This window comes from Dipodomys merriami, unplaced genomic scaffold (genome assembly GCF_024711535.1).
Source record: "Dipodomys merriami isolate MVZ:Mamm:240054 unplaced genomic scaffold, mDipMer1.0.p SCAF_354, whole genome shotgun sequence".
In the NCBI taxonomy this organism is placed as follows: Eukaryota; Metazoa; Chordata; class Mammalia; order Rodentia; family Heteromyidae; genus Dipodomys; species Dipodomys merriami.
The window spans coordinates 103,473-116,128 of NW_027205093.1; the positions used below are offsets into that span (position 1 = coordinate 103,473).

Here is a 12,656-nt window from a genome sequence, read left to right on the forward strand (position 1 = left end):
TCTCATAGAAGTAAATCATTGAATAATTGTAATGCAGGTTTCTTGAAGGACAATTTAAAGATATTTCTGATGTTTCATGTACTGTTGGTATTAAGAATCACTCTGCTAGGCCCAGATTGGTGACTGTGTTTGCCAGGGTTTTCTGTGGGTTTCTAGGTTACATGAGAACTCTAGTAAACTAGCTTGTTTCTGGGTGAGCTTGGTGTAGAGTGTTATAACCTCATTCAGAGGATATGCATCGAGTGCTTACTCAAAAGAGGCATGGTGGTAGGCCCTGTTCTGGATGGATGCTCAAGCAACATTCATCAGTAAACATTCCTGGGTGTTCTTTTAGTTAGTTTTGGGCTGACATAACAAAGTACCATAAACCAGGTGATTGATAAATAACAAAAATTGGGCTAGAGGCATAGTTCAAATGATAGAGCTCTTGCCTAGCATCCATGAGGATTCTGAGTTCTCACCCCAGTACTGCCCCTCCATAAAAAATCCCAGTGCTGTCACATTGGGAATGAGGTTTCAACATTGCAATTTTAGGGAAGATGTAAACTTTCATTTATTCTAGAGTAGATGTTTGCCATATGACTGGGGCATATGACTAAGGGTCCTCACAGATTTAGTGGCTGAGAATTCTAGGTGTGACTTCTTTACCTTTTAAATTACCTGCAGAACAGTAGATTGCAAAATGAGTTCAGGCCTTAACCTAGTGCCTTATTGGTTTTCTTCAGTGACAAGACAGGCCAAATGCTGGATAGCTAACTATGGAGGTCAAGGCTGGCAATCCAGGCCTGGGGCCCCAGCCCAGGGCACCTGCAGGGGCACAGGTTCCCTGTGGGTTTTAACCACATCTTTGTCAGAAATTGCATGCTTCCCCCAATACACCTGTGCATTAATACTGAAATTATCTATTTTGTTTCTGGAAATAGCTCCCATTCTTTTGTTTTTCTTCTGGCTAACAAAACAATAGTAGCAGCTCTTCTAAGCTGCTGACGTTTTACAGATCCTCTATCCTCACTCCTGCTGAGGAGAAGACTGACATGAGACGTGCCGCTCAGTATCAGCATACTTATAAAAGGCAAGGGCACAGATGTTCGAGTTGTTGTGTTCTGGTCTTTAAAAAGGAAAAAGAAAAAAACAACACATCCTCCTATAATATCTTTGACAGACTGCCATTTCCCTCCTGTTTTCTTGACAGCTAAACTGTTTATTCCCCTCTTCTATGCCAGCCGCCACCTAACTGCCCTAATGATATTTTTTTAAATCTGATTTTTAAATTATGCCCTACATCACATTTGAAGTGCATTGGAAATTTTTTAATTACCTTAATTTTAATTAGATGTAGCAATTAGGGTAAATGTCAGCCTCCTCCAGGTACAATTTTTCCTAAAAGTGGTTTCAGGAAAGGGTAGGCCTTCTTGACTTGCAGAAAACATATTCAGTGCTGGTCAGAGCGTTGCTCTCCCCAACACATTGCACTCTGCTTCTTGTCTTATCTGTGATCTATAATGGAAATTTTTCTTAGGGAAACGGTTGTTAACAATTTACTGTTGAACAGCTGGAACTGCCCAAAACACCTTACCATGAATAAACAATTTCATGGCAGTCATGACTTAAATTTTTTATCTTTTTAACTCTTCATTTATCACCCTGGACCATACATGGCTGGTTATGTTCCCAGCATGCACAGGTCATCTTTGCTTTGTCCTTTTCGGAGAAAACATAAACTATAGGGATTTTAATTGGATCAGAGGCTGGTTTGTTGTAACCTTAAGAGGCAGTATGTGAGAACACAGCTTGCACCTCGTCCTCTCAACCATGAGAAGCAGCCTCAGAGTTGATTCTGGCGCTCTGCATCACTGCTGCTGGTGAAGGCTTGTCAGCGCTTCTGTGCTGTTTTCCCTGGAGAGGCTGGAGCCCAGCCATGGCCAAGGGTTGGCTGCCGAGTGGAAATATGCTCTGTAATGTGTACCTCATGCAGTACTGCAGGGTTACTCTAAATGCCTTTGGAAGAGAGGATCCGGCAGCAGCTACCATGTCAAAATGCTGCTTTTAAAAATAATATCTATAAAGTTAATTACTTAAAGATGCATAGAGCTCCTCTTTTATGAACTGTTAATTTTTTTTGAAAATTAACCCAGAGGTGCATGTAAAAGGTCTTTTTCAGGGGCTGGAGGGTGTGGCTTAGGGGTTAAGTGCTTGCCTAGAATTTGTGAAGACCCTGGACTTCATCCTTATCACTGCCAATTTTTTTTAAAGTATTGTTAAAAATATAAGCATTCTTTTTTTTACCCCTCCCCCCTGGCCTGACTTTAAAATTTCTCAGTTTTTCTAAAGGAACAAAGAGGAATAAAACGAGGGGGAAGATAAAATCCCAGATGGTGGCTGATCACCCCTTCTGCTAGCAGAATCAAAAAAAAATCACCATGGCATCAAATTCATAACCATCCTTGTTTGTATGTTATTTACCATGTTCTCAGCTTGAGTGACAAGTTAGTGGAATTCTTGCTAAGGTAATTTTGGTAGCTCACTGGTGTTTATTTGGTTCTTCTTTAGTATGATGTGTGTTGTATACTTAGCAGAAAAACAAGAATTAGTAACTACAGTTTAGAGCAGCACATTCAGATCACTACCCTGTGGCAGGTACAAGCTGGGCCTTTAGAGTGATCTACTCAGGAAATGCCATTGGAACTCTGAGGTGAGGGGCATCTCTGGCTTGGGGGCTGGTCAGGGAATTGAGGATTGTTGATGGAAAGATCCTGATGGAGTGGAAATTAATTGCAGTGGAAATTGCCATTCTTCATATTTTGGAAGCTGATGGGTCTTGTTAGCTCCTCATATAGTCACTGCAAAGTAATCAGGATATCAAATCTGTGATTGTATATATGTATAGAGTATATGCATTTAAAAATCATGACTACTGTGCCCTAAATACTCTGTTCTTTAATAGAAATGATCAAGTCATAAAAACCAAATTTATTCATTGTTTTCTCTCTACCTTTCGTGAGTCAGAATGAGATCTCATCATAATGTTAGCAGTACAGTTTCTTGCCTGCTAATACACAAGAACAGAGTAATTAATAACACTGCAGATCATTAGTGCTAATGGGACAGCTCCTTTTTGTATAGAATCATGTTAGGAAGTAGTCATGATGAGTGTCTTCTAAATTATGGTTTCGTTTTCTCATATTCTCGGAAGTCAGGAGAACTTGCAGAGTTGTCCATTTGGATTTTGTGAAGAATTACACTGTGGTGGGAATTTGGAAAAAAAGAAGATTTTTCTTAGACCAGTAGGAATCAAGTGAACTCACAGTTTGGGTCTGAGAATGCTAAAGTGGAACAAAGTGACTGAGACACATACTATCCCAGTGGACACATGCAATAGTTAAGAGTGCCTCAAGGCACAGAACCAGTGATAATGAACAAGGATAGGGATGGGAAGGGTTTGCGCCTCTAAGGGACTTTCTTCTAATTGGACTGGGAGGGATTTGATTCTTGCTCTGTTGCTTTCCTGGAAGCACTATCTTAACAAGACTTGCACACCACAAGCTGTTGTTTTTCTAGGAGCTTTTCCCATTTTGATATTTCCAGAATCAAAATTACACCTAAAAGAATTGACTCCTTTGTCTCACTTGTCACCAGACTGCCTTGGTAAAATATATTAATGAGACACCCTTGTTTTCAGAGCCAGTCAAATATGCTTTCAAGAAAGGCAGATGAAGTAAAAAGCCAAAAACCTCATAACTTTTGATCTTGTTTATAGGTTTTATTTGAAGTCGATGTCCGTGAAGATTAGAGTGATTATAGCTTGCTTTAGACATCTTCCTTGGGGCATAATAGCACCCACCAGCATTTAGTAGGTACTTGATTTTGAATGGTGCACATTCTCCTTCATATATGTTTGGTTGAGGATTAGTATAAAATTGAGAGGCCAGCCGGGCACCAGTTACTCATGCTTATAATCCTAGGTACAGAAGCTGAGATCTGAGAATCTTAGTTCCAAGCCAACCTGGGCTAAGAGATGCTTATTTCTAGTTCACCAGCAAAAAGCTGATATGGCCTTTAAAAAAAAAAAAAATCAACCAACTGTGTGAAGGTGTGGCTCCAGTGGTGGAGCATCAGCTGAGAGAACAAAAGCCTGTGGAGAGCAGGAGGTCCCAGTACTGGTCAGGGGGAAAGAGAGAAACCGGGTTTATTGTGGAGAATTTTGTATCAACTGTTTTAAGAGGAGAAAACAACCATTTTGTCTATGTTTGAAATTAATTTGCATTAATTGAGCTATATCTAATCATCCTATGTAGGAATAAAAAAACATTAAAAAAAATTCACATGTTGCATTAAATTATATCCTCTGAAAGTATATGGGTTCGTTTTCTTTAGAGGCCCTTTTTGAAATGGCTTTTAAAAGCCATCTGTGTAACACATCTTATTCTCTTCCTGTTGTTGTGGACACTTCTCAATGAAAATTAATAAGATTAACGTTCACCAAAAATAGATTAACATTCAGTTTCTAGGCTAAAACTTTTAAGTGGGATCAGTCCAAAAGCAAATATCTAAAGCCAAAAAATAGAAGTAAACCCTGCTCTTCCTACAAGAGCCATTGTGTTATGTACCATTTTGTGCCCAGCTGGTCTTTTCTGCTTCACTGTTACACTAGCTTATTGCCCCAGTACTGGACAGTTACAGAGAGAGGGAGTGAGGTGGCCCTTCTGCTCGACATGACAAAATAGGCTATCAAAAACTGTGTTTTAGTAATTCGCAGAGAGACAGGCTCTCTGTTTTCCTATTATACTTGGACAGGAGAGCTTTTACCTTGTGAAATGAAATTGTAACTACAGTGGAAAAGCCTATCACCCATGGCCAGCGTCTGCTTGTGAAGAAAGGCTGGACAGGTGGCAGACCAAGCCAAAGACTGAGAGTTCATTTGTTGATCTTTACTTCCGGTTCTCATTCCTCTTTCTGGTGTTCAAATGACCTGTCTTCTGGGTCATGTTACATTACCTAGGAGTTGATGGTCATTATGGATCCATTGCTGCCTTGCTGAAATGTTGTTGTGTGAAAATTGGGAAATTATGTAAAAATAACTTAGTAGTAGGATTGATGAGATGTTTGCCAGTCCTGGTGAATAGCTGATTTTCTGTTTGACTTCTCAGCTGAGGCAAGAAAGCAGACAGGGAAATAATCCACTGGGACAGTATAAGAAATGACTTTTCTTGGTAAAAGTTAGACATTCATCTTGTTCCTATATAAAATTACCACCATTGTCAATTTTTTTTCTCCCTCCTCCTCCCATATGATTATTGTCCTGCCTTGTTTCTGAAGATTCCTTGGTGAACTCTGGCTACCGCTACTGCTTTTAGAGGTGAAGTGGGCCAGATACTAAAGATTATGCTGTTTTAAGAGTTTTAAGATAGGGCTGGAGTGATGTTGGGCTGTTTCTCCCTGGAAGAGAGACCTCCCAAGTGATCTAAATTTATAAATTTATAAAACTGTAGTTGACTAAGTTACCAGGAAAATAAGTATAAGGGAAGAGGCAGTGAGTCACTTGACAACATTTGCTGAGTTCCCACCATGAGAGGAAAGACCCTTGAAGAAATGCTAATGACACCAGAGTGTATTAAGATAAGTGGTGTTGAGCCAGTTGGTGAAGATACAGAGGGAACCGAGGGTTTTAGGAAACATTGGTGAGTTTTAGTAGTCATCCTTAACACCTTCCACATGTGTCCATTGCAGTGGTTGATTTGCTTCAGGAACTGACAGATATAGATACTCTCCATGAGAGCGAAGAAGGAGCTGAAGTTCTCATCGATGCTCTGGTAAGTCATCCATCCTTTGGGACCTCACAGCTTTGCCAAGGCAGCAGCACCCATCATTGTATCTGAGTGATGACTATAGAATTCTGTGGCCAGGCTGGATGGAATGAGTAAGAAGTAGAAATGCTGCTTGTGGGGCACTAGTTCTGCAGGACTGTATGAGGGGCTGACAATGGTGGCGAGATAACTGTACTGGGCAGTCCATTTCTCATTCCATTACTGCTGTTTAACCCTCATACCTTTAAGCCAAGACATAAAACAGGCATACAATTTTGCCCTTGGTCATAAAGCTAGGACTTGAGCCTGTGTTTTCTTTAATTTTCTCTTCTTGCCTTTGCCCTATGCATTGGGTTACTGCTGTCCTTTTTCCAAAGAGCTCATATAGATGTTTGCTTTGTCTTCTGGGCTTTATAGTACCACTGTCAGGGAGGACAACTATTATTATTACTTATTTTACAGGTAGGTCATCCAGAGGGAATTGGAGAATGTTAAAAATAAGACAACCCTTAGAGCTTATCTAGGCCAGAGTTGTATCCTCAGCATCAATGACAGACAGGTCCATGGGGTTTCCACATGCCTCTTTTGAGTAGCTTGGGCAAGGACTCACACTTCTTTGGGCTTTATTCTAGGCAGCAGCCAGGTCCCTTCTAGTCTAATCCCCTGACATATGGTCAGATAAGCGGGAAGCCTCTCACTTGGTTACTCAGCCAGCCCTGTGTCCACTGAGATGAGAGTTCATGTGTTCTGATCCCCACTACCCATATACTTTGGGCAGATCCTCACCTGTGACCAGAGAGGATTCCAGGCTGAAAAGGTACCACAGCTGGCCAGTGGCAGAGGTGGGTCCAGTCCAGCCCCTTGCCCTGATTCTGCCTGTGGAGCTGTACCCACCTACCTAGCCATCTCCTTCCTTGGGGCATTCCAGACCATCTTTTTCTTCTGTTGCCTTCTTCTGCTTTTTCCCCTCCTCTGGGAAAAATGGTAGTAGATGCTGATTCTGTTAGGTTTTGCAGAGTTTATCAGAAATCACCACAGCCGCTTGTGGTGGAAGCACCCAGTGTTGTGAGGCTGCTTTCTGTTCCCACCTAATACCTATAGAATTAGGACGGTTGGGACTGTGCTCCCTCCCCAATGATTCTGAGACCCCTTCCATGCTTGGCCTACCCCCCTCCCCACCCTTTCTCTTCCCCCATGCCAGGCTTATGGCTGGCATTTGGTATGAGTGAAGGGTAAGTGCTATCTCACAGAGAAACAGGCTGGACTCCAGCAGTGCCATGTGCATCTAGGTTGGACATTTCTATGGCTGATTCTCTTTCAAACTCCTTCTTAGAGAAAACCACCACTTTTGTGGAATTCAGGACCTTTCTTTTTACTTGGAACCATTGTGCAGAAAGACAAGGATACTGCTAGGGGGCCTTTTGTTTTGAGAAGCATCTGAAGGAAGGCTGTGGCACTTGCTCCTACATCATGTCCCTACAGTGTCATTTATGCAGTCTTACCTTCCAGAGGTTAATTACAGTGGCCCTGAGCGCTCCTTCCTGCCTGGTCCCTGGGTTGATTTTAATTACTCTCCTCTGCCTCTGTGAATGAAGAAGACAAGAGAGGAACAGCTAGCCTGGCAGCTGCGTGTAAAAGCTACCCAGAAGCAGCAATTCACACAAAAGCCCCCTTTGTGTTTTCCGTGTTGCCCGGCCCACCAACAAAGGCTGAATCTTGCAGATTTTATTGTTTGGGAAAAAAAAAAAAAAAAAAAAAAGCAGTTCTTCCTTAGTCTGGGGAGCCATTGAGTAGCTGCTGTACAGGGTTTTCTGTTTAGGTTTTTATGATTATATTATTTTAAGATTCTGATTCTTACAGCCTTATTCTGGTGGGGCTGATGTGAACCACAAGCATTGTATGTTCTGGACTCTGATATATTATTTACTTGTCTGCAGCCAGTCTGAAGCCATCAGTAAATATTAGAGAGCATAGCTGGCAAGTAGTCTTCCATTTATTTTTCCTACCCTTGTGCCACATTCAGGAAGAAGTTTGATAAGTATTCTCATATATCGAGGCTTGGGTTGTCTTTGTAGTTTTAATTTGGGGCCAATATCGGAGGTCTGGAATTGCTGGAACAGAGGCTAGAGGGCATGTGGCAGGATTTATTGTAGTGTGCAGGTTGTGGTTATTGCCTTGGTCTTCCTCCCAGTTGGAAGTCCCAAACAATAGAGTAGCACATTTGTGGGGAAAGAGTGCTGGCCTCACATTCTTGTGGACATTTGGGGTTTAAAAGGTGAATATTTGTGCTGTGGAACAAGTCCATTTCAGAGTTTGGAAGATAGACTTCTGGAAAGTAGTAAACATGATGCTGTATTGCATTGGTGACAGTTTTCTGGCTCACCCTTCCCAAAGACAACTGGGACTCCTTGAGAGCAGTGATTAGGCTGTAGTTCCTTACTACATCCACAGTTGCCCAGAGCTCAACCGTTCCAGCCTTTGCTCAGCTTGCTGGCCTCTTAGCTGCCTTCTTTCCCTAGGCTATCTAGAACTTTTCTTCTATTCCCTTCAAACCTACCTTAAAGCTCAGCTCTTCTCGTTGAGGCTTTTCCAAATTCCTCACCACAGCAGAATTTGTGCTATCCTAGTACCTTGTACATCCCGAAACTTGTCATGGTGGATTATAGACATTTATGGATAAGCTTGTCTTTCCTAGGAGGCAGCTCTGTCACTTACCCACTGTGTGTCCTGGGGAAAGTTGCCTAACCTCTCCATACTTTGCCTCCCATCTGCAACATGGAGATAACAGGAGTGCTTATCTCACCGCACCAATGTAAGGAATCAGTGAGATACTTAATAAGTCTTTAGGACAGTCTGTTACTGAGAAACACCCAATAAATGCTGGCCATTATCATTGTAAAGGCATCACACCTGGCAGATATTCAACACTTAGTAAATGTCAAGTTAAGATGATAAGTGTCATCTGCCACACAGTGAGAGGTTGGTGAATGTTTGCTGAATGGAAATGCTTTTTCAGTTCAAAAATACTTTGAATAAATATTCAGAAAATTATTTAGATGACGTGGGCCTAATGAAGACATGCAAAGATTGATGTTTAGTTGTTTTGAAAAAAGAAACAAGTGCTGTTACCAAGGCAGAATGTTGAGAATGCTATGAGAAAAGCAGCTTCTGTGATCATGAAGGGAGGGTGTGGTCAGTTACCATGGGAATCATCAGGGAGGACTGTGTAGCTGTAAGTGTTGGCCATGGTCTCTGAAGGGAGGCTTAGATGCAAGGGTGTATGGAGGTGTCACACCAGCACATGTAGAAGGGCAGCTGGGCTGTGAGGCTGGCTCAGAGCCACCATGTGCTATAAAGGATTTTGTAGAAGTGGCTTTGATGTGGACAGCTGAGGGACTAACCTCTATCCCATCCTTGCCCTCAATTAACTCCTTTAAAATGCTAAACTTGGAGCTCTGCCTTGGTTTAGCTCAGTCTTGGTTGGCATTATATTTGTGCTGCTCGGGTGAGGCTGAGCTGTGTTGTGCTAAAGATACTTGCTAGGTAAATGTGTGGATCCTGTCCCTTCCCATATCTACTAATGTTCTCATCTTCACCTATTTTTGTTCCTCAGCAGAATCTAAACTTGTTCATTTGTTCACCCAGTATTTATTGAGTGTTTGGTATGCTCCTCATCTAGGAACTAGAGCACTATAGCTTTGAGTAAGACTGACAAGAGTCTCTGTTTCAGGAGAGAGAGAAATGGGAGCTAAATAAAGAGGAAAACTGCTGATAGTGATTTTGTGTTACACAGAGAATTAAAATTGAGTGATGTGATGTCAGGTGCCCAGAGGTCAGGTTAAATTGAATTGTCAGGAAAGACCTGAGCTCTGGGTTCAGAAGCAGCCCGCTGTTCAAAATGTCCAAGAGCATTGTGGGAAAAGAGCAAAGACAGAAAAGAATGAGCTTGGCACAGTTAAGGAACAGAGAAGGGGCCATCCTGGGCTGAGCACCACAGACCTCAGTGGGATTGCCAGCATGCCCAGGTTGTAGGCCAGGGATTGGGTAACAGTCTCCCTATAAAGATTTGGAAAAGATCCCTTTGGTGGCAGAGTGAAAAGTGGATTGGAAGATAAGAGTGGAATCTAAAATGTTACTAGCTAGGATATAATAGGCCAGAGTTTTGTATTATGACCACATTACTATGTATCTATCCTTAAAACCTGTTTGATCAAGATTGCATGGGAACTAGGCATGATTGTATACGCTAGGAAGGCTGAGTTAAGAGGATTGTGAGTTTAAGACTAGTCTGGGCTACAGAGCAAGAGCTATAATTAGCTCTAACCACAGCCTAGAGCTATATTAGCAACACAGTGCCTTAAAAAGAAACCATGGGCATGGGGTTTTATTTTTATATTGTTTTTTAAATAAGAAATTTCTGAAACGCTTAGGCATTTAAAAAAAAAAAAAAAACAACCCTTCTGGTCTAACTCTTGAGAACATATGCCAGATAGAAAAATAATCCTCCTTCAAACTCTCTCATCTGTCTCTTTATTTCTTCCTCTTCTCTTATATCCACCCTCTTTGGTCAAGTGGAAAAAAAGATGTCTGATCATGTCCTTGAACTTTGTCTCAGTTAGACCTGCTGGAATATTTTCTGGAGACTTGCTAACAAGCAGAAACAATCAGTGGCTTATCAGAAAACATCCTAATTTCCAAGACCAGAGTGACTCTGGCTGATGCTTTAATCCCTGAGCGGGATTTGTTTTTAGTTTCAGACTTCGTCACAGGTCCAGAAAATTGAAGGTAGACCCAAGGGGTTAGAGGAAGTAGGACAGAATGCTAATTTGTACTTCTTACTAGGTGATATCCAGAGCTATGCATAATATAAATACCTTCCAAGGGCTTTCTGAGCTAAATGTATTTTGACTGCTTTTGGCTCTCCTACAATCAGATAAAATTGCGTTTAACCCAGCTAAACATAAAGTTTCACACTTTGCAAGCTTAAAAAGGCTCCCTGTTAGAAGTTAGATTTCTGTAACAAGAAAAAAGATTTTCCTTTAGCCAGATACCCATTATCCATAACCATTCAGCCCCAGGATTTAAGCACGTTGCTCACTGCCACTGTCTCCGGCAGTTCCCAGACAGCAGAAATGGGAAACATAACTAAAAATCAAGAAAAAGGGGGGCGGGGAATGCAGATAAAGTAGCAATAAGCCATGGAAATGCATGAAGCAATGTGCAGAACGATAGGCACAGCAGAGTGTCAGTGTCTGCTGTGTTAGGATTTGGGGAGATTAGGTGTTTTAAGGGAAAACAAGCTGTAACATGGTTCCTGCTCATCCCCCAGATGTTTTTTTGTTTTCTCTCACATATCCAAATTATCCAATTAATTAAGGAAACATTGCAGTGGATTTCTTTGGCGAAGCTTTTGTTGGCTGTAAGATTGGAGCAACTTTGTGTGTCTCAGCATAAGAGGGGGCAAACAGCTCTTCTATTTATGGTACCCTCAGTTCTGTGAAGTTTCCTTCCATCTAATAGGGCCTTGTTGACCCACCCCCACCCCCTGAGGTACAAAGGAGAGCTCCAAAAGTGTCATTCACTTGTGATTCAGGTGTCATGAATTGGTCTATAATTTCAGCTTTCCCCTTGTCCATATGTTGCCCTTGAGTCTCACCAAGAAAGAGGACTAATTTCAAGGCCTTTTGCCATTAAAACGTCCCCCCTTGTCATTGCTGCTGCTTACAGGTCCAGATGTGTTGGCTCTGAGGAGTGCCTGCCTTCCATACAAGTGTCCGCTGACTTTCTCTCCTTTCTCCCCTTTGCTTTCTCTCCTTTCCAAAGAGATTGGGGCACAGTGCAGAAAAGTAGGTTTTCAGAATTGGTCATTTTTGGTACTAGCTTTGTGACTTTGACCAGGTCAGTTAACCTCTTTCAGCCTTTGTTTTCTTTCCTGCAAAAGCTGTAAGGATTAAGTGAGGGTAAGTAGCCTATGTGAGCCAGTTATAGTGCACCAAGTAGGTGATCCATTGAATTATTTAGATTTCTTTAGGGTCCTTGGTTTCTGCTGTGTATGGCACTGTGCTGGACTTTAAAGGCCAAGGCAACAGAGGTGAGGTGCCTATGTTCAAGGAACTTGGCTTGTTTTTGGCCAATGGGGCTCTGAGTGGTACATCAGCAGGTGTGTGTGAGGGAGGGACACTCGACAAGATTCTGACTCTATTGGACTTCTTCAGCTGCTATGGCATGCCACTTTTCCCCATAATCTTCGAATACATGTAATCTCACCCCCACTTCCTAAATGACAGAAGTGAAAACAAAGAAAATGAGGGATGTCCTTAGTTATCTTCCCTGGCTTTTGTCTTGAGGTTGCTGGGGGCAGTCCCCTGAATTGTCATGCTATGCTCAGGAGTCATTGCAGAGTAGGCATAGGTAAAGCATCATTTCACCTGGGAAGGGGAAGCCCGGCTTAGACCTACCACCACTGCCCAGCATATTAGCTGTCTGATGTAGCTACTGCTAGTTTTCTGTGGATCTTAACACTTGTGAATCGAATTAGAGAAATGACAGCTTTGACGAGGGAACTAGAAAAGTAATAGTTTTAAGCAAGGGGAAGGGTGACATTGTCCAAAAGGAAATATATTCTTGACTTATGTGACTGTAACCCCTCTGTACATCACCTTTATAATAACAATAAAAATAAAAAAGAAGTAATAGTTTTTGAAAAGTTTGGCTTGGAATGCTAGAATGTTTACAGTTTGACATCAATTTTGATGTCAGCATGAAGTGGGGCTGGTAACCCTTCTTCCCACTGAGCCTCTCAGCTACTATGGTCTAGAAATGTGTGTTGGTATGCATGAACTGTTGGCCTGA

At 41.9% G+C, this 12,656-nt stretch overlaps 1 protein-coding gene across 1 annotated transcript in view; it reads left to right on the top strand.

Annotated features, from left to right (window-relative positions):
* The window catches only part of Ctnnbl1 (catenin beta like 1), a 161,645-nt gene that overhangs the window by 55,519 nt on the left and 93,470 nt on the right, over positions 1-12,656 (top strand). Inside the window, exon 5 of the mRNA XM_069988321.1 lies at positions 5,713-5,810. Within this exon, the coding sequence (XP_069844422.1) occupies positions 5,713-5,810 (98 nt within the window). The remainder of the gene's footprint in view (positions 1-5,712; positions 5,811-12,656) is intronic.